This window comes from Hippoglossus hippoglossus, chromosome 1 (genome assembly GCF_009819705.1).
Source record: "Hippoglossus hippoglossus isolate fHipHip1 chromosome 1, fHipHip1.pri, whole genome shotgun sequence".
NCBI classification, from domain to species: Eukaryota; Metazoa; Chordata; class Actinopteri; order Pleuronectiformes; family Pleuronectidae; genus Hippoglossus; species Hippoglossus hippoglossus.
The window spans coordinates 16,194,889-16,221,031 of NC_047151.1; the positions used below are offsets into that span (position 1 = coordinate 16,194,889).

Below are 26,143 nucleotides of genomic sequence, written 5' to 3' on the forward strand. Positions count from 1 at the left end.
AGCAGCAGCATTAGCAGCAGCAGCAGAGGAAGCCCCGGCGCTGTTCAATAGCAGCAGACCGATGCTGCAATGCGCTCCTCACAGGAGCAGGTCGGCCCGCCGAGACACAGCATCCTCACACACAGCAGAGCGTGCACGTGTGTGTGTGTGTGTGTGTGTGTGTGTGTGTGTGTGTGCGTGAGGCAGAGGAGCCTGCATCAGACACAAAGCAATGAAAACACGTCTGATCCATAAAGTACATGAAGAGAAGGGAGTGCTTCGTGTTACACAGGCTACAACTGCTGGTTCTTGCAATTTAGCAGCAGAGGTGAAGCCACAGGATAGACTTTGTATGATGTGTGCCACTATAAACCCATAGGTCACGTGTATTAAAGCATTTCCTCCTCTCGGTGAAAGAATGAATGAATCCAATCCACACTTGTCCCGGCAAAAAAAAAAAAAATAGCTGCAGCAGCAAAAACATGAAGCTCTGAGCTGACTCGTGTTAAAGCCAGATCACTCTTCTTCTTCTTCTTCTTTCTTTTTCTCCCCCCCTCTCTGCGTCTCTCTCTCCCTTTCTTTTGTCCTCTGTATGAATGTGTGAATAAAGATGCTTTCCTCCCACCAGGAGCTGTCAGCGGCCGGGACACCGAGCCATTTAATCTTCCTATATGACAGGAGGGGAGGGTATGGGTTGGTGATGATGGTGGTGGGGGTGGGGGGGTATGCGAGGTCTGTCCCCCGGTAACCGACATATGCGCGTACGGGCGACCCAACACCGCCTCTGCTGCCTCTCCCGTTACAGCTCAGCGATCGAGTTACGCGCGCGGCCGGGGGAGAAGAAAATGTTGCGGTAGCTATACGAGTGAGAGCGAGAGAGAGAGAGAGCGAGAGAGAGAGCGAGAGAGAGAGCGAGAGAGAGAGAGAGAGAGAGAGAGAGAGAGAGAGAGAGAGAGACTGCAGCATCGCCGGAGACCAGCAGCAGTCCCGAGCAGTGCAGGTGAGAGAGAAAAAAAAGCCAGAGGAGCAGAAGAGGAGGAGGCGCATGTGGAGGAGAGAGAGAGAGAGAGAGAGAGAGAGAGAGAGAGAGAGAGAGAGAGAGAGAGAGAGAGAGAGAGAGAATGCGGGACTCCTGGAAAAAGACGCATCTCCACTCGGTCCATCACCGACACATCCATCCCGCAAGCAGGACGCACAGGATTACGCCAAATTGATGCTGGTGTCTCGGGATCTCCCTCTCGACTCTTCAACACGGGCTCTTCTCTTATTGTTTTCTGTTTTAATTCTTCTTTGATTCTTCTTTTTTTTCCCACCTCAACCGTCCTGTGGTGGGAAACTCGCCGGAGAAAAGCACTCTTAACTTGCGCGAAGGCATCCGACGGCTTGGCACGTTGCTCCACTGCGGGAAAAAACACAGAGAGGAGAACGCAGCTGGATCCGGAGGCAAGAAAAGATCCGGCAGCAGCAGAGCCGAAGACTTTTTATTTCCCCTAAAACTGTTTTTATCCTTCTTTGAGAATGAGTTGATTTCCCCTCAGCGTCCGAGGAGCAGAGCAGTGAGAGGTTTCTTCTGCTCTTTTGTGTAGTGGTGCTGCATTGCAGTTTCTAACTGTGGGAAAACGCGAGAAAAGCTGCTGTCCCACATGTGACTGGAATAAAAAGCACTTAGAAACCAGCACCATGAACTGATAAACGTCCTCTTGTGACCACGGGACAGTCCCCGGCTCTACAGGACACACTGAAGTGGATTAATCAGAGGCTGGGCGAGTTAGTTGTTCTTCTTTTTACGCAGCAGGATGGGTTGTTTGATATCTATGTGGCTTGAACAGCCCCGCAAGACAACGGGATTACTATTATAGAAGTTGTAAAAAAAAAAAAAGGACCCCGCAGAGCACAGGAGGAGGATAAAGGAGAGGAAAGCCTGCAACCGCTGAAGTGAACAACCGTGAGAGCGCAGAAGCTTTTCCCCGGACCTCAGGCGGCAGTCCGCAGAGAGCGGTACAGGGAGAGGGCGAGAGAGGATAAATCAAACACCCACGCTGTGAGGTAACCTACACCAAACCACAAAACACCAATAAAAAGAGAGACGAGCCGCAGCTCGGGGGCAGACGGAGCGCGAAGGAGCGAGGCGAGAGGAACCAGGAGCCATGCAGAGGCTTGGTGCAGTGCACTCCTCCGCGGCGCAGGCTCTCAGCCTCGTGGTTTTAGTGCTGCAGCTGCTGACTCAGCCACCGGGTGCCGACTCAGCTCTCCGGTACCGGGTGGCGGAGGAGGGCCCGCCTGACGTCAAGATCGGCAACGTGGCCGCAGACCTGGGCCTCAATGCAGGCACGGGCAACGGGGATGTCACCTTCGCCCTGGAGAGCGGCTCGGAGTTCTTCAAGATTGACAACGTGACAGGTGAGCTGACAACAAGCCCACGGCGCATTGACAGGGAGAAGCTTCCACAATGCCAGATGATATTTGACGAAAACGAGTGTTTCTTGGACTTCGAGGTGTCAGTGATAGGGCCACTGCAGAGCTGGGTGGACCTGTTCGAAGGCCGTGTGGTCATAACAGACATCAATGACAACACACCTTCATTCCCCTCACCTGTGCTCCAGCTCTCAGTTGAAGAAAACCGCCCAATAGGAACCCTTTACCTGCTGCCCACTGCAACAGACAGGGACTTTGGGCGCAATGGCATTGACCGGTACGAGTTGATCCAAGATGGTGGTGCTGGGTCAAGTTCAGCAAGGCGCACAGCAGGAGGAAACCCGAATACTAGAGTAGAGGGACTTGGGGACCGGAGGGGAAGAAGTGGAGACAGTGGAGGAGCCAGGAGCAGTGTGTTTGAATTACAAGTTGCAGACATACCAGATGGTGAAAAACAACCGCAGCTCATCGTGAAAGGTACGTTGGACCGTGAGCTGAAAGACTCATATGAACTCATCCTCAGGGTTCGAGATGGAGGGAACCCGCCACGTTCCTCCCAAGCCCTGCTTCGTGTTTCCATCACTGATGTGAATGACAACAGCCCACAGTTTGAGAGGTCCACATATGAGGCCGAGATGGCAGAAAATGCTCCTCCAGGTACACCTGTGCTCCAGGTCAGAGCTTCAGACCGTGACATTGGAGTCAACGGGCAGGTGGAGTATGTCTTTGGAGCTGCCACCGAATCTGTCAGGCGACTCCTGCGGCTGGACGAGGCGACCGGGTGGCTGAGCGTCCTCCACAGGATCGACAGAGAGGAGGTGGCTCAACTGAGGTTCACAGTAACAGCCAGGGATAGGGGTCAGCCTCCCCGCACTGACCGAACCACTGTAGTTCTGGCTGTCCGAGATGAAAACGACAACGTCCCAATCGTAGAGATCCGCAAGATCGGTCGGATCCCCGTTCGAGATGGTGCAGCATTAGTGCCTGAAAATGTTCTGGTGGACACACCAGTAGCTTTGGTACAAGTGTCAGACCGAGACCAGGGAGAGAATGGGGCTGTGACATGCACAGTGGTTGGAGACGTTCCGTTCACACTGAAGCCAGCTGGTGAAACAGCACTCCCACCGCTACCTGCAGATGAAGCCTTTGACAGGTGAGGCTTATCAGAGGTAACCTCTTTAAAGAGTAACAAATGTCCAGAATCCAGTACTTAATCAGTAAGCAAACCCTAAACCATTAAGATTCAGGTACTTTATAACAGACAATAAGTTAATGGAGCAAACGCTTGTTATGAATTCATAGTTATGAATCAGTATCTAAAACCCACCTAGGATGATAAATTTCTCCTCCTGAGGGAAAATGACAGAGGTAATTATGAGTAGTGATACATTCCAAATGTGATGCACCACTTTTTTTTACCCTAGGGGGAACAAAAACATTAACCAGCACCTGATCAAAATTACCAGGAAGAATGAATGTTTACTGCTAATGTTGTCAATAGTTGTGACATCATATTATGTATTATTCATATTCATATTTATATTCATAATCTGTGTGTATTTGTGTCAGAGACCTGCATTGTTATTGGGTTTTTTAACACACACACACACAGCACACACTTCTGCTCCAGGAAGTACATTTTACTATTACTATTTTCCACAGTAGTTCAGAGAAGAGTGGCTCAAGTGTTATTACAAACACATTTCATTTGTGCTTGGTTCAAATGCTGCCACTTATTCACCGAGGTACAGTGTACTTAGAATACAATCTGTACGAGTACTCATTCTGGGATGTCATCCTTTTTGTATAATTTTAGCAGTGCAGACTGCTAATGTCATTGCTCTTAAGTTAGTTGTAAAGATGTTTAATGGGTCATTTGAATGAAAGGAGTGTAGCAAATAGAAAGGGCCATCTTTGGATATGGCTGCTGACACTATGACACCCATACCATAAGGTTGGATGTTGTAATGAACAAAGGGCTGTTCTGAGTAAAAATCATCAAAGGTCTCCATCAAAACACAGTGGCTGATTTCTTTATTTAATATTGTTGGCGCTCTGCAGTTATGGTGTATAATGGGGATATGAAGACTAGAGCTGAAACAAAAAGTCGAAGTTAACTGACACAAATAAATTGCCAACTTGTTTTGACAATTAATGTAACTTGTCAGTCATTTCCAAGCAAAAACTCAGTTCATCCTCTGGCCGCAGTTTTTTGTTAGGATTTACATCTCCTCTTTGTTTCTAATCTTTGAGGACTTTGGACTCCTGCTGTAGACAAAATATCCAAGGATGCTACCTTGGGCTTTGCGAAAAGCAGTGTTTACTGATATTAGCATATAATAAAATATTCCCTTTAAAAAGACCAACACAATAACTACTAACAAAATATTTTTATATTCAGCCAACACCCTGGAGACAAATTAGCTAAGTGACTAAAAGGGAGCACCACTAGTGCATTATTTAGCTGCTTTGGGGACAAGACCTATATTATTTCCATTTTGGGTTAGAACTACATTCATTAAATTTCTTTTCTTTTCAATTTCCACAGGAACAAGAAAAAATACTTCTTGCATACTTCTGCCTTGCTGGACTACGAGGTCACCAAAGAGTACAGTGTTACTATTGTGGCAGTAGATTCTGGAAGCCCCAGTCTGTCCAGTAACAGCTCGCTGATGGTGCGAGTGGTAGATATCAACGACCATCCCCCAATCTTTGCCCAGAATGTCATGGAGGTTCACTTTGCAGAGAACAACTCACCGGGCGAGAGGGTAGTGACTGTGGTAGCTACAGATGCAGACAGTGGCAAGAATGCAGAGATTGTGTACTCCTTGGACTCTGCTGCCAATGGGCCATTTTACATAGATGCAGATAATGGAGATATCCGCGCCTCTGGGGTTCTGGACCGTGAGCAGCGAGAGAGGTACGAGCTCCGGGTTATTGCCAAGGACAAGGGCACCCCCCCTCTGCAAGGTTCTGCGACTGTTGTTGTTCAGGTTACTGACAGAAATGACAATGCACCAAAGTTTGTTCAGGAAATCTTCACATTCTACGTCAAAGAGAACCTGCTTGCCAACAGCCCAGTTGGCATGGTCACTGTGACGGATGCTGATGAAGGAGACAATGCAGAGCTCAGTCTGTTTGTAGAGATGGATGGAGCTGATGAGAAGAATGAGGGAGAGGATGGAGAGAAAGAACAAGGTGAAGAAGTGTTTTCCATTGAGAACAACACAGGGACTATCTTCTCTTCTGCATCGTTTGATCGTGAAAAGCTTTCCACCTACACCTTCCGTGTCCGGGCCGTGGACGGAGGCGAGCCACGCAAAACTGCCACTGCCACCGTCTCACTCTTTGTGACAGATGAAAATGACAACGCCCCCTCAATCACCTCTCCAGCCAACGAGTCCTACACCCTTCTTCCTCCTGCCAGCAGTGCCCGCACCGTAGTCCGGACTGTAATGGCCATCGACTCAGACACAGGCCCAAACGCGGACCTTCACTATGCTCTAGTGGGGGGAAATCCCTTCAGACTCTTTGAGATCGGTCACACCAATGGTGTGATCACCCTGGCAGAACCCCTGGAGCGGCGCCACAGAGGTCTGCATCGCCTGGTGGTCCGGGTCAACGATAGTGGGGCCCCATCTCTCTGTGCCACTGCCCTGGTCCATGTCTTTATTAACGAAAGCGTGGCCAACGCTACCCTGGTGGAGGCACAGGTAACCTTTATGTTCAAAGATATCTTTTTCAAAATGAATCCAGCAGCAGCAAGTAAAGTACATTAACATACATGTAATACTAAAATGCAAATGGTAGGAAAGCTAAATAGATGGGATAATGAAACAGTTTTAGTGTGTGTGGACATCTATTGTTGTATATGATAACCTATAATGACAGTGATGATACTGTCCTTGGATCCATTCAAATAACAGTGATAGGACATTACAATGGAGGAGGGTGGTAATCATAACTGATTGTAGCTGTTTAAACGGGACAGAACATTATTTTCTTGATAGAGTGAGATAAATGCACAATTTCTACATGCTGTGAGGTGTTGCAATTTTCTGACCATTTTTCAGGAAATAATTATGTCTATATTTGTCCCAGATATAGAATCCCATTTCACTCTTGAAGAGTATTGGAAAAGCCAGCTTCTTTGTAGTTGGGATCCTACTGGAGTGTGTTCTTTGTCTAGCATGCTTTCTTATAATGATGGTCTGGATAAAATAACTGTTATTACTGAAGTGGTTCTTCTTTTATGGTACATTGAACTCATGGCTGAGAGCTGTGTGTGTATATATGTGTGTGTGCGTGTGTATGTGTGTGTGTGTGTGTTAGTGTGTGTGAGAGAGAGAGAGAGACAGAGTGACAGAGAGACAGAGAGACGGAGAGAGAGAGAGAGAGAGAGAGCGTACCAAAGGGGTGAATGTGTTATCGAGGCAGATAGAGAAATGGGCCTGTCCCAGTTTTGGCCTTGTGTTACAGAGTAGGATGAAGTACGTCAATTTGAATAGAAGTTATACTTCAGCAGTGTCTCTTCACTATAGGCCTGAATATTGATGAGGCTTTGTAGTTTGAATTGTGTTATGCGGCACATTCCGAGCAGAGCAGAGATGGTCGGACTCAGAGGAAAGTAAATAAAAATCCATTTCAAAGTGTAAATGAAGGATGCTTACACAAGGAAAGAAGTGGAATTTGAATTAATATATCCATCCGCTGCTATTGTATAAAGTGAGGACTTCACCGTGAGATTAGAGCTGGCTTGGAAGATCAACAGGGATGTGGAGAGGTAATTGACTTGTTCCAAAGACATTACCGAGATACCAGAAATAGCTATAACAGCATGATTTCAAATTTAGCATGTGCTGTGCTGGTGGGAACCTTTTTCTCGTCTCCCTGCCCTCGTTATATTAATCAAATGAACTTCCCATTATGCGTTGAAAAAACGTTCAATTAAGCTATAAATGCTGGCAGGTAATAATTATAAAACTTATTCTCTGGGTTGGACAAAGTCATTTCTATTGACTAATAATTAAATCACCTCAGTGGCCTTAGTTACTGTTTGTTCTCAGACAACAGCCTGTGGTCTCAGGGCTTCCTTGGAACTTAGGTTGCTCATGTTTTCCCCCTGAGGAGAATGTCTTCCACTGTCAGGTCTGTGCATGCAATGTGACGTAAACAGTGCAACACAAAGACAGCCCAGAGATATGTGAGCCAGACAGATAACAGGCACAAATCTTCATAACTATATGTTATCGGTACCTCCAAACACTGTGTCAAATCTTCATGGGGACCTCATTAAAAAAGTGTTTAAAGTGTTGTGAAGCCAAAGGTTGTGATCTCGAGGACACACCTCACTATGCAGATGCTTGCCGCAAATGCTTCTCCACTGCAAACTATGCGTGTTTTCATGTTGGTGTTTCCCTGGGTGTTTCAACTTGTCACAAGACAGAAGATGAAACAGAGACACTTAGCATAATGAACGATTTCCAACTGAGCCACGCAAACTTCAGAAGAATTCTTATTGTCAATTTTGCTGCAGTCTGGAAAAGTTCCGTGTGCTCTCTGACTCTTCAAAATCTGCTCTGAATGACACTTAAAAGCCAAATCTTGTGTTTTCGCTGGAGAAAAACACGTCCAGTGTAATCACAGCCTGAGAGTTTTGACTGACCTCATACGGAGACAACTGGCATCCAAAAAAGTATTATGTTTCACGGCAGTTTTTGTTTTTTAGGGACAAAGACAAACAACTCATCCACATAGACGGGTTGAGCACTAGCCAGAAAACAAAACATCCTTTAGAATTTAACACTGTCGCTTAAGAGTAGAATGAAACGTACAAATTGAACAATGGAGTGGGGGGGGGGGGGGTTAGAGGATTAGAATGGAACACTTAAGCGGTAAGCGGTGGAACAATGTTGTTGACAGGTGGAATTAACTGCAATGTGCCTAAATGGCCACGGCCATTGAATGGAACAATACGGCGTAATATGTCCGAGCGGGTATAAAAGCCGCCTTTGATTATAATATGCATAGTTTAGTTTGATTGTAGGGAGGAACTTGGCGGAGTAATTGAGTAGAAGTCATTGAAGAGAGAATACCTCCATCGCATAATGAAGTCAAACTGAGTGGTGGATAGATGCCAGATGTAATTAGTGGAGGAAATCGGCTGCTACTGCTGCAGCGCCGCGGCAGAAAATGACTCCAGTCTTTTCTGTCCAACAGTACTGGGTGAGCCGCATGTTGGCTAATTAGTTACAATGTGAGATGCTGCCGAGTTTGAGCTGCACTGGAAGAACAAGGGGTTTAGCGGTGATATTCAAGACACGGTCGCCATCTGAGGGATTTTAATGTGCTTTGTACATCATAAGTACACTGTTCTGTGAAGTTGAAGACTGGTAGTGATAATATTTTCACAATGTTACAATTTAATCATCTCAATTCTGAGTTTTTCAAAAAATATGTGCAGACTGCTTTCCATTATCATAACCAATATCTGACAATTACCGTACTGCAGCTCTCTGTTCTTTCGCCCGGCTGTGAACGAACTACAGCCTGGGACTTTTTTAAGCCAGGGTCAATAGTGTGGTCAGGGGAGAACTCCTTGTCTTGGTCGCCGCATCGACATCCGCAGTGACATGCAGATAACAGAGTTCTTGGCGAGTGGAGCAGATAGATGAGGGTGTTAAGTCCAGCTGGAACAAAGCTCATGCAGCAGAATGGAAGATTCCACTGGGGAGTTTTGGATGCATCAGCAGGATGCGCTCCAACGTGACGTTAGAGGTGGCTGCACTTATTCTGCTGAACACTTGACCTTCCTGCGTGTGCCCGTAAACACACTATATGTTATACCTACCTGCACTTATATGAGTATACTGTACATAGCTTGCACTCAGCGGGGAATCACCATCTCTCACATGCACACATTCATATACACGCTACACTTTCTAATGTCTCCATATGTCATATATTTATACCTGTGCACAAACGTGGCTGTCACAATCTATCACATACTTTATGTACATATGGCAGCACTTTGCCATTTCCTCTCTGTTTTGCACTCGCAGTACTGCAGACAATGCATGGATGCGCTAAGCCAGAGAGATGCCCAGCAGAATGAGAATGGAAAAGAAATACTGCAGGCAAAAGAAGAACAATGGTGCTGTGGGGGAGAGTGGAGCCGAGTCGCAGAGGCCGAGTGCAGTGGCAGCAGAATAATGGAATATAACCAACACAACTTGCTCAAAAACAATGAGAGTTAACCCAAAGATAGATGGTGCTGAAACAATGAAATGCAACAGTCCCATTCTTAGCTCGGGGGTATCCAGAAGTGCAGAGTGAATAATGGCTCTATATGAATAAGCCTAATACGTCTTGGATAATGTAATAAGCAAGTTCCACAGTGTGGTTGTATGAGCAGCACTTCTGCAGTATTATTATTACTGCTTCAGGTTTTACTGTAGTTATTATTATTGTTTTTTTTTTCCGGTTATCACGAACCACAGGGGCTTAAATTTAGCTTGACTCTCTCTCTCTCTCCTGCGAGCCTTATTACCCACCGCGGTTAAGGCAGCAGGGATTACAGGAGTATATAATTTCCAGCCTTGACAGGCCAAAGGAATTGTCGTATGTATGAGCTCTGAGACGAGGTGTCACCGGGCTGCGGAATTAGTTGTCTCGCTAATAGACAGGCCACACTCCGCGCTGGCTCGTGTGTAGGTGCCTATCAGTGTGTGTGCGTGTGTTCCTGTATTTTGTGTTTCGCTGCATAATGATTTTCCCAGTTTAGTTGCCATGTATTGATTGGCTATATTCAGATTCATGACCCTGCCCGGTGCAGTGCTCTGCAGCGCAGAAGTCCACAGCCTCATTGTCTCCCGTCAAACACGGCTCCACAACCAGTAATGGCCGTGTTTGTGCTTCAGCATAACCCACTTTCTTGTAATGATCCTTTTATTAGTGTACAAGCACTGACCGCATGTCTATGCGTGTGTGTCTGTGTCATAATGGAATATCACTGTTATTTGTCTCCTGTCTCAAACCCAAATACAAAATATTTTAAGTGCAATATATATTGATCAAAGTGGATTAGCATGGATTTTCATTACAACAAAAAACCTATTATCCTCAAAAGAACAACTAACCCAAGACCATAAAAAAGACCAAAAGAAAATGGCTCAAAATTATTCCACAGTGCTCACGTATTTACAATAGTCTTCTATCTGTATAGGCGTTCGATTCTGAGGGCAAACAAATTGTGAAAGCAAATCCACGTCTACGCTATCATTTACAATAGAGACATTGTTCATTGATGGGACAGAAGATGTGTTTGTATTCTGAGGATGTAGTCAGTGCACGACTCTTTTCCTTTCATTTATATACATTTATAGACTTCTTCTCCTACCTTTCCTGATCTAACTGCCCAGACCTCAATGTCTAAAGTTTCCCTTTTATTCTTTTAATCAGCTTTAAACTGTATAATCCTCAGCATCTCCTGTAACGCTGCAGATGATGCGGCATCAGCAGTGGAGAAGTACAGGCGCAACTTGAAATGCTGCAACTAGGAAGCAAGAGCAATTATATATTTAGTGACACTCTGTGTGTCTGGGAATAATGGGGAAGCTCCTCCACTAAAACACAGTGATGAGTTTAATTAAGTTGAAGATGCTGTTTGATGTTGCTCCTCGGCTCACACCCACTGTGTCATCTTTTTTCACTCACTGTTTTGGACTTTTTCTCACTGATTGTTTGTCTCTTTTTGTTCTTTTTCCTCCTTTCCTCTGCATCTTCTCTCTCTCTCTCGTTCTTCTCTCTCTCTCTTGCTCTCACCACAGGTGGCCCGAAGCCTGATGGCTCCGCTGTTGCTGGACATTGCAGGGGACCCTGACAGTGAGCGTTCTCTAGGGAAGCAGCGCCTCAGCGTAGCCATTGGTGTCCTGGCCGGAGCCGCGGCCGTCATCTTAGTGATTCTCCTCGTTGTCACAGCTCGGCAATGCGGGGCTCAGGGGAAGAATGGCTACGAGGCAGGTAAGAAGGAGCCAGAGGAGGACTTCTTCAGTCCTCCAGGGGCTCAACCTCATGCCGGCCGTGGAGGAGGATCAGACCGTGGACGCAAACCTCGACGTGACAAACGTAACGGAAGCGGCGGTAGTGCTGTTGTGGGAGGAGGGAAATCGGACAGATCACTCTACAGCGGTATCGTCACAGTCAACGGATTGCGTCGCCATGCCAATGATGATGATGAGGAGGATTTGAGTAGCGCTAGCGAGCGCCTGGCGGCCCGCTACTGTTCTATGGATGGTGACCCTGGCAGCCCGCGGATGAGTGGCGGCATGCGACACCAGTCAAGCCCAGATCTCGCCCGGCACTACAAATCCAGCTCACCTCTCCCTGCGGTGAACCTGCAGCCCCACTCCCCCCCAGCTGAAGGAAAGAAGCACCAGGCCGTCCAGGAGCTGCCTCCATCCAACACCTTTGTGGGCAGCGGAGGTTGCGTGGGGAGCGCTGGCTCCAGCAGCAGCAGCAGTGGGGGCAGCGGCAACGCAGATGCAATGTCCCTGGGATCTGACCAGTGCTCAGAGTATGGCTGCCAGACTGGGAACAAGTACAGCAAACAGGTAAGAGCTGAGGGAAGGGACTGGGTCGATGTTGTCTTTATGGATCCTAAATTTTGGTTTCCTCTCTCCCCTCTGTATTCAAATCTAACTCATCTCTTTCTCCATCTCTCTCTCTTTCTTAGTCCACTCTGTCTCCTGATCCCTGTCTTCTCTCTCTCTCTCCTCCTCCTCCTCCTCCTCCTCCTCCTCCTCCTCCTCCTCCTCCTTCTCCTTCTCCTCCTCCCCTTCATCTCCTCTCATGTAGCTGCTGACCTGTTGGCTTCAACATACCCTCGCTAACATCTAAACTGTTTCATACACTGTTTTATCTCCATAAAATAGCAGTCAGTGTGTGTGTACAGCGGCTCAAACACTTGTGTGTGTCCGTGTCAGCATCCAAAGACTGTGAGCGATGAGATAGTACCCTGCTGTCAGAATGTGTGTGTGTGTCTGTGTGCCCCGTGTCAAACATCAGTCCGCTGTTTAGCGAGATCTAATGCAATGAACATGAATCAACCCCCTACTATAGCCGAACCATATGTGGATGTGCATTCGTGTATATCCATGACTGCGTTTATGAATGTGTATGCTTGTGTGTGTGTGTGTGTGTGTGTGTGTGTGTGTGTGTGTGTGTGTGTGTGTGTGTGTGTGTGTGTGTGTGTGCTCGAGACGATCGGTATAAACCCCTGAGGAGTTCAATTGGAGTCAGGACACAGAGGGAGTGGGCGAATAGTTGCTTCCAACAGGGTAATTGGTCATTTTGTTTCCCATTCCCTCGTCAGGCTTTTAAGTTTCTTCTATTCAGCATATATGTTTATGCTGTATACAATATCAGATGCACGGATAATGGATGCGCATTGCTTTGGTGTTTGCTCAAGAAAGTGCAGTTGGAAGCAGAAGACAAATTAATACTGCATAGAGATGGTTACTCACCCTTTCACACACACACACAGGCACCATCTATCATTGCAGACACACTGACACAGCAGGGTCTCCCCCTAGTCCATGGGGAGTGCTCCCAAGAGTGATGTTTGAGTGACAGCTAACCCTTCTTAAAGGGGTGGTGTCTCGTTTCCTTGACGGACAGCTCTACATTTATCCTCCCTGTGGTGAAAAAGTGCTGATGTGGTCATTAAAACGGAAGGAGAGGAGCTTCTTAAGCTAATCAATTCATACATGGGCTCTCTGATCCTGCAACACACACACACACAGAGGAACACGCACACATCCGCTCACACACTCCAGAGGTTAATCCATTACGGAGTCAATCCTCTTAATCTGCCGTTCCCTGGGAAAGAAAATGCTTACTGGGAGAGTTTTGCATTCATGCTTACGCGCACTCAAAACATGCCAGCGCACATACAGGAGACGCACAGACACACAAGCTGACAGCCTAATGAATTATTGATCGTACGGGGTAATTAACTCCTCGGTAGTGCACCCCCGGCCCACCCCAGTCCACCCCCAAAATATCCAGCAGCCAGTGGTTTTATACACAGCACTGTGCGTGTGTCTGTTTATGTCTGTGTGTGTGTCTTGTGACTTAGGATGCTCGTGTGTGTGTGACTGTCGCTCGCGCATTCGTGTCAGGATTTGTTAACTCGAAACAGTTTGGCGACATGAGTGGGTTTGTGTCGGTGGGTGCCTCGCTCTGTGCTCCGGGGACTGCTTATTTCATGAAGCATATGCATTTCATATGTGAGTGCAAATGAGAGATAGACACAGGGAGTAATAGGTGGCGAGTTAAAGAGCCAACTAAGTGTAGGAAGTGGGATGCTGACAGAATTTGGGATGGGAGTGGGAGAGAATTAAAGGAGGTTAGAAGGGGGGAACGATGGAGTAAATGAGATGAGGGGGGCTGTTTCAAAGCTACTTTACTGAGTTCAACAAGATGATAAAACTATTTGACTCCCCGAGTGGTAAAAATTAAGTTTTGCAACATGTTAGCATGTCCCCCTTTTGCATTTTAGAAAAGACATGAGAAAAGACATATTTTAATAAGCAGTCAACACTATGGCTGAGTATTACTCCTACAACACTGCAGTGAACAAATGCCAGTCTGAAATGAAAAACTGATTAAGGGCCTGGTCAGGTGGACGAGGAATTGGCTGAACGTGGCAGTAGCGGTCGGATGATGAGCCTGAAGCAGGGAAACAAAGCATAAGAATGGAGCAAACAGACGGACTAGAAAATTGTAGAGGAAACTAAGTGTGGCTGTATGGTTTGTAAAACGGAGGCCACTGAACAACATGGTGAGGACTGGAAGAAAGATCCAGAGTTGAAATACTGAAGCTGACGAGTGGGTTGATCTGCAGATTGGCATCTCAGGTGTGTGGGAGAATTAGCATGAGCAGGTATCTAGAGAAACACACACAGACTGGACTAACGTGCAAACAGGGGACAAACAACAGGGAATGGAAACACAGGTAAACATGAGAAACAAGTCAGTTGGGCATTTTTGGCAACTGTCAACTCTACAAGCACAAATGTCTGAGTTTTCCCAAAGTCCCTTGCTCTTTTCAAATAAATGTCTTGTCTAACAGCCTCCACCAATGTGGAGTAATGTTGCAGACTTGATTTGTTACCTCCACAGGATGTTTTCACCCCCTGACTGTTCTTGGAACAATGCGGCATGGGAAAGGGAAGAACACATTAATGTTTGGTGAAGATCCTGATCCGGACATTGTGAGATAGAGAGTTTTCTCAACATTTTCATTGATTTCTCAGAGAATGATTAATGTATCTTTCATCAAGAAAAAATAGTAAGGGGACTGATATTTATTGCTGATATTTATGTGTGTCAAATTTGGTGCAGTGATCAAGTGATGTGGCGAATGAATTCGTTCTACTGAGCATCATTCTAGTTTCAATTATGTTCAATAAAGCATCTAACACCACAGCCAGGAACTTCTTGACAAACATAGAAGAGAATCACCAGCACTGCCCTTCCAGCACAAGGACAGGATTTCCCTCCTCAGCCACACGTCTGTATGTGTCCCATCACACTGGCCGCATGGCTGCTGACATAGGTTGGTGAGCTTTCTTCCTCCCGTTTGTCTCTGAGCAGTTATTTTACACGTAGATGAAGCCAAAATCCCAACATTTTCACTTCAGTGCACAGTGACATTGTCAGACGACCTTGTGGTTAAGAAAATTAGGATGTGAGCAGTGCAGAGCAGCAGCTTGGAAACGGTGGGAACTGACTAGTAGGTATTTAGTCTTAATGAGCGATGATTCACTCGCTACTTCATCCTTGTTCTTTTGTTGTCTGACAACAGAAAACTGAAAGACACATTCATGAGTGCAGCTTTATTGGAAATTTGGCTGCAATAAAGTCGGGTATATTTGAACACAGGGAGGAGGAGAAGCAAACAGATTGAGGGCTGAAACCGCCTGATACGACACACATTGCAGATATTCAATGACGTCAGTTGTTTGCAGCTGTTACAGTTGACCATATGTGGTTGAGCCATATATATACAGTATATGCACACACATATATATATACTAGGTTTTGAGGGAGGATATCCATACAAGCAGGAGAGGAGTGGGAAGAGTAAAAGAATAAGGGGCTGTATACTCAAGAGAGCAAGAAATGGGACTGAGAGATAGAGGTTAACTGAAGGGGAAGAGAGGGATAAAGATATGTGCAAGGGAGAGGAGCATAACATAACACAGGCAGTGTGAGCAATGAAAAGAAAGAGCAGAAAATTGAGAATTGAGGATGAAAGTGTATCTTTTGTACGTGGATTAGGGATTGGAATCTTTGGAAACCTTTCAATAAAAGGGCCATAATACCTAAATTGTTGGTACAAAATGATGCTTCTCTTCCCCTATACATCCGCCACACAGGTTATATTTCCCCCCCTGTCCCTTTGTTTGTTGGTTTATTTGTGTGTTTGTAAGGTATCAGGGAAGAATACATTATATTTTGGTGTTGATCCGAATCAAGCGGTTCCAAGAATGTTTTTTTAATTTACTTTATCCTTTAACATAGAAGGTTTGTCAACATTTTCTCAGGGGAAAAAATTCATGTACCTCGATGAGTGTGAAATTTGGTGCAGCTTCTATAAAAAAACTATTTTTGTTGAACAGAAAAGCTTAAGTCGACTAAATTCAAGTAGCAGGGCAAGAACTTTGCCTAAGTAAATTTAAGTGTACATTCTGATTCAAAAGAGTCAATACTCTGTCCCACAGACACATTTTGGTCGTTACTGGAGAAGTATTGACTTTCGATACCCAGCCCTAATGCTTACAAAAAAAAAAGAAAGTGTAAAAGAGAGCAGGGAGATCGAGCACAGCGTGTGAGAGAGAGAGAGAGAGAGGTCTAGTTTGGGTGGCAGCCAGAGAGAGAGTGGACTGCTGAGATGTGGGTCATCAGGATACCCATTGGCATCAGGACACATTAATGATCACAGCAGTCACATGGCACTGCAGTCAATATGGGCAAAGTGGCCTCATTCTGCCCTGTTACCACCACCACCCACACACACCCACACACATACTCACACATAACAGGACACTGTTGTTCTGTCCTCAGTCAGCCAACCTCAACATTATATTAGTTTTCTTTTTTAGTGTTTTTCTTATCGCAGTGTGTAACCTATCTTGATGATTTTATCTTGATCACTTTGCGCCTTCTCTTTCTTCTCACCTCCCCTCTTGACTCCCTCCCTCTGTTCCCTTCTGTCGTCCGCCTGCTTCCTTCGCCCGTACGCCGGGCCATAAATCTAAACACCTCGCCACAGTCACCTTTGCACCTTCCGTGCGCCACGCTGACCTCTGAGAATGAATCGACTCAGCGTTTTTCACGAGTGCCACTTCTTCTTTTACTGTAGTGTGCACTTTCTCTTTTCCTCTGGACGCGGCCAGTGTGTGTGTGTGGGGGCGGGTGTGGTGCCACAAAGGCTGAATCAAACTAGACACACCTACTCACACACACACACACACACACACACACACACACACACACACACACACACACACACACACACACACACACACACACAAAGTCTAATCAATGCCACGTTAACGAGGCCAAGACTGCAGCAGAAACAGGTGGGTTGACGGCACAGTTTTTTGCGCATTGCACAGTTCTGCAACGCTCGGTGAAGGTCGATGCCCGACTTTTATGACGCCACAGCGTTTTGACACAGCAAGGACGGGGTATGGAGATGAGTTTGTGGTGAGCAGGACTCATCTGGCCAGTCTTGTTCATCTAATTGGACTGTATAGACAGGCGCGGGCAGAGATTAGGTCTACTGGATTATAAAATTGAAAAGCAGCTTTTCATTTCAACGAAATCCCTCCAGGATTAAATATTATGAGCGTCTGTCATAGACCCAAACTTCTCGGTGCGCGCACCGTCACGCCACATAAACGTATCCGCGCACGCACCTCCTGCGATAACATGCGGCGTGTATTAGGGTCATCAAGGCAAACGCACTGTCAATCAGCAACAAACAGAAACACACACACATAGACACACATTTTGGCCCCACCATCCCTCCTCTTCTCTCCGTTACACACTCACACTGTAACCGACAAATGACCCCTGTCATGATGATACCCCAGCGCACTGATGCATTTATTAAAGCCGCGGCGAGTTCAGGCCATGCTGCTGGCCATATGCTCGCGCTGTGAGTTGGTGGGGAGGTGAGGAGGTGGGGTAGGCGAGAGGTGAGAAGGACGAGGTAACCAAAGTGGGGATCACCCTGCGTGGCAGACTGAAAACCGATCTAGTGACCTGGAGACAAAGAGCGAGCAAAGGGGACAGGGAGGAGTCAGCGGGCATCAGAGAGGGAACCCGAGCCGAACAGAGAGAAGCGAGAGAGAGAGAGAAAGAGAGAGGTGTAGATGATGAGAGGAGATGGAGAAAGGTACAAACATTATGGGAAAATGGAGACAAATGCATGTTTGTGTTAGACGCTCGGATGTGGAGGGGGAACACATGCTCGGCCTGTAAACATTGATTTTCTGCTTGACCAGGATCATATTCATGCAGCGGCTTCGCGCTGTGCTCAGAGGTGCTTTCACACTCGGCAGTTCAGTGCCATCGGTCCAGAACAAAGAAAAAACACTTAACACCAGGGCGGTTGAGCTCTTGTCCGTGTTGTGTTTAACTTACTGTGTTACACAAGAATTACAAACATGAAATCACTTTGACTGAAACATTTCGTGTCATCATCTCCTCCGGTGGTGAGAAGAGCTCCTTAAAGATAGAATACTTCTTCCAAAATGTTCCAACAATGTTTTATTCAAGTTAATGGGACGTTTTTGTTTGGTCCCCTTTTACTGCGTCAGAAAGACCCCGTCTGTTATAACTTCCAGGGCAAACAACATGGGAAGGAAAAACACGCGTTAGCCAGTCAGCTGTTTTTTCCTTCCACTCTTTGTATTAGTCACTCGTGATGGATCATGACTACTCATCGCCGTCGGTCGCATGACGTGAATAAAACTTTCATAACTGACCTCTTTACGTTAACATGATTTGTGCCTGATTTTCATTCACAACTCCCATGGTCCCACGCTGCTTCACAACATCATCAAACTAGGTCTGTTGTTCTCGTTTTTGATTGCGAGACCCCTAGTGACCGAAGTTACCTACTGTACGTTTAATTGGTTGTGGGCGTTAATACTGGACCTCATCTATTGTACTGTAATCATGAATGGTTACGTTTTTTAATGTCAAAAGCGGAAACATTTGTGTTACCAAATAAACTTAAGATAAGAGGATAGATTATATTATAATGTAATTATGTATCATTTGCTACGATCAGAAGAAACAAACCTAAATGAGCCACATTTTGTCTCAAGTTCACTTCACAGTTGTGTCGAAGTTGTTTCGTCTGCACTAGAGTTTGACAAAGAATAACACACCTGGTCCAGGTGCTTCTCTCACCCTTTCTCCGTCATCACGTGACTCAGACTTTGGTCATATGAAAACAGGTGGTCATATACAGACGTGGAGATCAAAACCCCCATCACTTTATCACCAGATTCTATTTCAACCGTGCCAATTATGGTAGATGTGAAAGCACTGTAACAACGGCCCACACTCTATTTTCTCCTCCTTTACTTCTCACTGATTGGGAATTGGGCTGTGAGCGCTGTCTAAACCTTTTCAATTGATGGAAGCGCTGTGGCTGACTGCATCCTGCGCAGAAGTGAGGGGGGGGGCTGCACTACTTGTGTGTGTGTGTGTGTGTGTGTGTGTGTGTGTGTGTGTGTGTGTTTCCATCGTCCCGTCCAGAAGGCAGAAAGACAAAGCGAGGAGAGAATCAGAGGAATGAGGGAGAAGTCGTATGTTTCCTCGCTCATCAAGGTCACTCAGAGCTGGAATGTGATTGGAAGTCCCCCCCACTGTCTGCGCTAGATAATACAGACAGGCTGTTTAGCTGATAATGTTACTGAGTGTTAACAACTTCAAGCTCCCTGTGAAATTGCAGGAATGCGGGAATGTCTTTCCCACACATGCACGCACAGACAAGCCAAGGCACACGGCAGCCGGTGTCAGACGTGTGGTTCTAACACACACAGACATGCCCACTGTGTGTGTGTGCATAATAGCACATAATTACACCCCCCCCTCCCAGATCCTTATGCATATACACTTTTCCCCACCAGCAGACAAACTCTGATAAGAATATGATGACACACCATCGCGGCGAGGAAAGTTTTCCGGCTCTTACATCAGTTGCTTCCTCCTCTCCCTCTGGATTGAATCACGTGCACGCGTCCGGGCACAACTCCGAGAATCGCACACATCCGCGGAGGCCCGCAAACACACTCTCTCCCAACTCTCTGACACGCTCAGACACTCGAGCGCACACAAAGACCTGCGTAGCAAGCTCCTCTCTGAGATGCTTCCTTTTATTTGCTTCTTGAAGACACCGCTCTGCATTGTACGTCCCTGCGTTCGGCTCGTCTGCCTCGCAGCATTACCTTAATGGCTGTCTGTGGGTTGAGCAATTTTATTCAACATTGCTAAACAAAGGCTCTCTCTCTTGCACTAGACAGGGATTTCCAGACAGCTTAGTAGCCCTGCGACTGGTTTTATCCACCTACACAATAGAATCTTCAGTGCATTAAGTGGTATTGAGTCGGTTTGAATTAAATTGACTTGAATGGATTTTGGATTGAACTGGACTCAGCCCAACTCGGCCCAATTGAATAATTCAAACTGCATGGAATCGAGCAGGACTGGGTCAAAACTGCAGCTGAATCGAGCTGAACTGGGGTAGAGGGATTTTAAACGTGTTTATCTCGCGGGTGGATGTCACAGCTGTCGGCTCAGTGGGCAGCACGTGAGGGATTTTTATTATATTAGGGGGATTGACCTTGAACTTATTCTCTAAGCTCGTATATTGAAGTTTGTGTCTGCGGACATTTTTTCCAGAAAGTTTATGTACTCAGGTCTGTGCTTAACGCTCAATATGTTTTTTTAATTATCCAAAAATCAATATTTTCAGGCTCTAATCCCGTCCGCCGCTGGTTTTATGCAGATTTAAGCATCACGTGTTGAAGTTTTGTTAAATAATTAATCAGGTCGTACCTGGTGACATCATTAGTCAAACATCTGTCTGGGATCTCAAAGCTACCAACAGCTGTCTCCCTGTCACGTGACTCGCAGACGTAAACAGCCACTGATTGTTTAGCAGCTCCAAGCAAGCTGATTAATGTCCTCTCCTCTTTTTTATGGACACTCTGTTTTCCAAACCTCACCTCTCAGAGACCTTGTCAGGAGTCTACGAGCACGCAGTCAGACACCTGCATGCTATTTTAATTATCTACCCATTTATTATTTATTTGTGCAGCTCTTAACTTAAAATGAAGTTTTAACTGCAAGAGAGTAAAGACATCCATCCATTAATCTATGCAGCTTATCCTTCAAAGGTCACAGGGGGAGCTGGGGCCAATCCCTGCTGACATTGGCCGTGGGGTATACCAGCGTATCGCAGGGTCAAACTTTCAAAAACAAACATTCACACTCACACATACAGAATATTTATACCTCTTTTAAACCAAAAATAGCAGGCATACGGGTTCTTTTTAAACAAAACCTACAAAAAAAAACGGAATTCAGTCCTTTCCCACTGCCAGTAGCAAGGTTTGCTTCTGTTTCTGTCGATCGGAGCTGAAGCCGATAAAAACCTGTGTACTGCAGAGTCTTTGTCCCGGGTTGCCAGATGTTAGCGTTTGCTGGCGGGTTTTTTGACCAGTGGAAAAGGAGCTTTAGAGTCTCCAATTAACCAAAATCCCAATGGTGTTAGGCAACCGTGCAGAGCTAACCACACCCCTCATTATTCTGACCGTAGAGATTAGGAACAGATCTGAACAAGCAAACTTTTAAACAGACTTCATGTACAAACGTATGAAATAGGGATGACAAGAAAAAAAGCAGTCGATTATGAATGATTGAATATTTTAAAGACCAGTCACCTGTGCCGTCTACTTCTGAGTCCTCTGTTACTCATCCAATAAAAAAGTGTCTGTCTTTCCAACCCTCCATCCCCAATGTCTGCCTCGCCCACCACACACACACACACACACACACACACACACACACACACACACACACACACACACACACGCACGCACACACTCACATCCTCCTCCGTCTGTCTTCCCTCTGATTGATCTCTCTGTTCTCCCTAAGTGGTTTCATCTCTTTTCATCACACTCCATCTGGACCCATCTTTTCAAAGAGCGTTTTTTTAATGGTTCCAGAACTTCTTTTTTAATAACACTTAATAGTTTTTTTTCCTAAATTTTACAAATGGCTCCTAACAACCCTCTCAATTTCCCTCCCTCCCCCTCCCTTCCTCCTCTTCTTCTGTTTTTAGACTGTAGTTAAAGTCAGCTTTAATCTTTGCTTTAAATTTTTTCTGATTGGATAAAAGTAAGCATGCTACCAAGGAACAAGCCTAAGGTGTGAAGAACTGCACTGTGCAATATGGTTTATGCATTTTTGCCACTGGCGAATTAGAGCACATTTTTCTCACCGGATATCAGCTTATTAGATCTTGCGTGAGCGCGAAAGACTGGCCCTGGTAGCGTTGTAGTCCAGAGCCAATGTTTTCGCCCCGGGCTAAGTGTAACCATCTGTTTTAGAATTGTTGGTGGAAGATAGATAAATCAAAAAGATCAACATGGAGATTGGAGAGAAAGAGGGAGGAAGAGATGCAAAATTAGTGGAAGAGGAGAGAAGACATTCCTGGTCAATACCCATGGATGAGCAAGGAGACGGGGGAGGTGGTGGCGGGGGAGGAGGAGGCGGAGTTGGGGTTAGGAGAGTTGGGGATGGAGATGAGGGGAAATGAAGGGAGTGGAAGAAAAGACGATGGTTCAGTGAGTGGTAGTGGGAGATGCTACAAAATGAGAATGCATTCTTAGGTATCGCCCAGGGGTGCAGAACTGAAGGAGGGAGCGTAGAGAAAGAAAGAGATAGAGAGTAGAGGGTGTGTATATATGTGTGTGTGTGTGAGGAAGAGAAAATAGAGAGCTCTCTACCTGCCCTATCGAAGAAGTTACATAAATGTGAGTGGGCAGGCCTCTGCCGACAGCGATGCTCCATATCATACCACTGACCCAAACCTCTCTTAGTGTACGTGTGCACGTATGTGTGTGCGTGTGTGTGCGCGTGTTCTGATCCTCTTTGAGCTGCCCTTGCCTGTTCCTGTCAGAAATAGACCAGATAAGAGACGCCTACCTATACACACACACACACACACACACAGGTACGTAGCTGAACTCTACAAGAACTAACCGGTGGAGCTGCTGGAGAAAAATCCCTCTGGTGCATTCAAACAGAGGCATTAAAATAGTTTGACCTGTTTGACTCTCACTCAGACTTCACGATCAGCCACTCTACTTTTAACTCTCTGCCGTAGACATTACAAATAAACACCTTCCACCGCCGACATCATCCATTATATATAGGCATCCTGGGGTTTTTCCCCCCCGTCCACCCGCGGACACTCAAAACAAAGAACTTTGATGAATTAAACTGCACTTAAAAGCAATCAGTGCTCCCGATATATACAGCACAGTAATTGCAGAGTATTACCGTAAAGAGGGTTTGCAGTGGGTCAACACTGCACAGGTACGAGTGAGACATGCATTATTTAAGAGGCTCTCATCTCCTGTTTCACAAATACAGAGATAATGTGAAGATAGCAACTAACTGCACTTGAGAAAAAAAGGATGAGATGAAAGCAAGTAAACCAAAACAACGCACTCTTATTAAGCATTACTCAGATCCACAGACACACACGCACACACACACACACACACACACACACACACACACACACACACACACACACACACACACACACACACACACACACACACACACACACACAAAAACAGGAGCACAAAGAGAAAAAAAAATTGCAACCAAAGTCATGCAAATCTATCTGACAATTAGGGCCCCAAACAGGTTTCCATGGAGATGAAATGGCAACCTCTAATTGGCCGGATAAAAGAAAATACTCACATCTGAGCCGACAACCTGATATGGTTTGGAAAATATACACATCCCAGTGTGCACGCATACACACAAACATGTGCACACACAGGTGTACAGCAGGGATCACAGACAATTTATGCACGCTCGGGGTTGTCACACAGTATCGGCGGTAAAATGAGAAGCGCGGATAGAGTGTGTTGACACAGATATGTCGCATTGTCAGGCGCAGGCACAAGCGCACGCTCATTGACCGGTCAGCCTCTTTTTGAAAAGTGTGAATAAAGCTTCGGTCGCGGTGTCGTGTTAACATGAAAGCTTTCACGGCTGTTGAAAAAGAGCAGGCTTTGATTAGAATTTGATGCGCGAGAGTGTTTCTTAATGCCGGCCTCTGCTGACGACGGCCCTTTTAAATCCAGCAGAGCCGACGCAGGGAGCCTTCCGTCAAAAAAACATGTTGAATCGACAATTTCACCTCAACATGATCTCCAATGGTGCTTCCCCCCCCCCCCCCTTTTTTTCGGAGTTTTCTGAAAGGCAGGAGTCAACCGCGCTCAACATGCACGGCCAGATTTTAAGTGAGCTGAGATCACTGACACAAAGCAGCAGCCGCGGTTTTCAGGGATGATCAAACATGAATCTGAAATTATTGACTAAAATACTAGCTGAATATCAAAGAACCCGGTGTCATTTTCATGCGCGTGTTGAGTCGCTTCTGAAGGAAAATGGCTCTGCGTGACTTTTACAAAGCTGTGTTACTCTCAAATGGCACGATCGTTATGAATGGTTTAATAATTCATTCCTCTACTCCCATATGGGGCTTTATGTAGAACGTGAGTCTGGGATCTAGATTGTTAGGAAACCAATTTACACACAGCACGACCTCACTTTGACATTAGCTGGCGGTTTGCGTCTACAAAGTGCCCAATTCAAACTTTGAGCTTTGCAGTGTTTTTACTTAAGTCATGCAAACATTATATATAGTACATCGGGCGTCTTACTGCCGTCCCATCAAAACAACCTCATGCTGATTTTTCAGATAAAGTAGAGGATTAATTAGTTAGAAGATTAGGCTTAAAAAGCTGAAAACAAGGCTGTTAACAAAAAATCCTCACTTTGGAGATGCATAGTTTTCACAGCAGAGCAGCTGCCGGAAAAATTATCTGACTAATTTATTATAGGATTAAAAACTCAAACAGCAACAATTTGGTAAATTTTAAGCAAAATGCCCCAAAAGTATTTGCAATTTCAGAATTGAGAATTTTGTAAATTTCCTTCGATTTCCATTGAAACTGAATTTCTTTGGGTTCTGGACTCTCAGTTGGATAAAACAGGGAATTTCTTGTTATCAAATGATGAATCGCTTAATAGAGAAAATAACCAGAAAATAATCAAACCAAACTAAAGATAAACTCACTGGATCAAATGTAAGCAAAGAACGGAAACTTTGGGGCTTTTGAATGTCCTCACTGACAAAGATTATTAACATATTTTATGTTTACTTCACATTCCCGTAATCCTAAAAGCCCATTATGGTGCCGTGGGCTTTCAGCTGAAGTCCACATACATTTTAATACTAACGAGTATAGGAGAGTGTTAATTATAATGAATTAGTGCAGAACTTATTATAATGAATGATTGCGTTATATACCTGTTGTTTTAGTATGCAGCAAACCTTATGTTTTCTGCTGCAGCTTGACCATTTTACTGCAGTAGCTGTGGAATGATTTGCATTTTTAAACTATTTTTTTAAATGCCAGGAGTCGCATGATAATCAGTGTGATGCCTCAGCAAAGGCTCCACACTCTGAATCTCCGCAGGATACGGCTTCACTGAAGTCAGTGTAACCTCAGCGCTGAACCATGATTTCCAACGGGGACGTACACGTATATATATATATATGCTTGAAGTGTGTAGTGAGGTTATCAATGGGAACAGGCTGGATTCTCTCCCCCCCCCCCCTACTTTCTCATTAACTCTCCTCCTTTCTACTTTCGCTCAATGGCGCGACTCTGCACTCCGTCTCTGGTGAATCCAACAGCACGCGCACAAACACACACACATTGTCACACATGCACACACTCAAATGCAAGAAGTCTGTTTGCATACCAAAAGCATACTTCATAGCTCAAAGAAAATGAGAGCCATATTAATTATACAGTCTGCATTTGCACATGCGCACACACACATACACACACACACACACACACAGAAAAAGAGAGAGAGAGGAGGGAGCGAGAGAGTGGGGGACCAGTTGTTTTATGTTTTTCCTCAGCGTCAAAAAAGAGACAAGAGTGTGAAAATGATTGAGTCTCTGTACGTCAAGGAGAGAGGGAATGAGGAACAGCATAGGGGGAGAGAAAGAGTGCACTGTCTTCCCTCTTTAATGTGTGTGTGTGTGTGTGTGTGTGTCTGTGACTGTGTATGTGTGTGTGCGCGTGTGTGTCGTCTACCCAGTATAACGCCCTCTCTGTGTCCCCCGAGTCACTCTCTGTCACTCACAAACACTGAGACTATTGTCAAGACATTGGGCGAGGCGCCCCGAGACATTGGCACTGTGTCTGTCACAGGGGGTGATAGGGCTGAGATGGGGTTCACTCCCTCACTCACTCACACACACACACACACACACACACACTCATAAATATCTAATACTGATACACAGGCTGTAGTACCTGTTTTAGGTCAT

General features: G+C 45.6%; 1 protein-coding gene across 1 annotated transcript in view; it reads left to right on the forward strand.

Annotated features, from left to right (window-relative positions):
- The first annotated feature begins 691 nt into the window (after positions 1–691).
- Positions 692–26,143, forward strand: part of pcdh7a (protocadherin 7a) — a 44,766-nt gene continuing 19,314 nt past the window's right edge. The window contains exons 1-3 of the mRNA XM_034586773.1: positions 692–3,547; positions 4,943–6,107; positions 11,223–12,005. Of these exons, the coding sequence (XP_034442664.1) occupies positions 2,127–3,547; positions 4,943–6,107; positions 11,223–12,005 (3,369 nt within the window). The 5' untranslated portion in view covers positions 692–2,126. The remainder of the gene's footprint in view (positions 3,548–4,942; positions 6,108–11,222; positions 12,006–26,143) is intronic.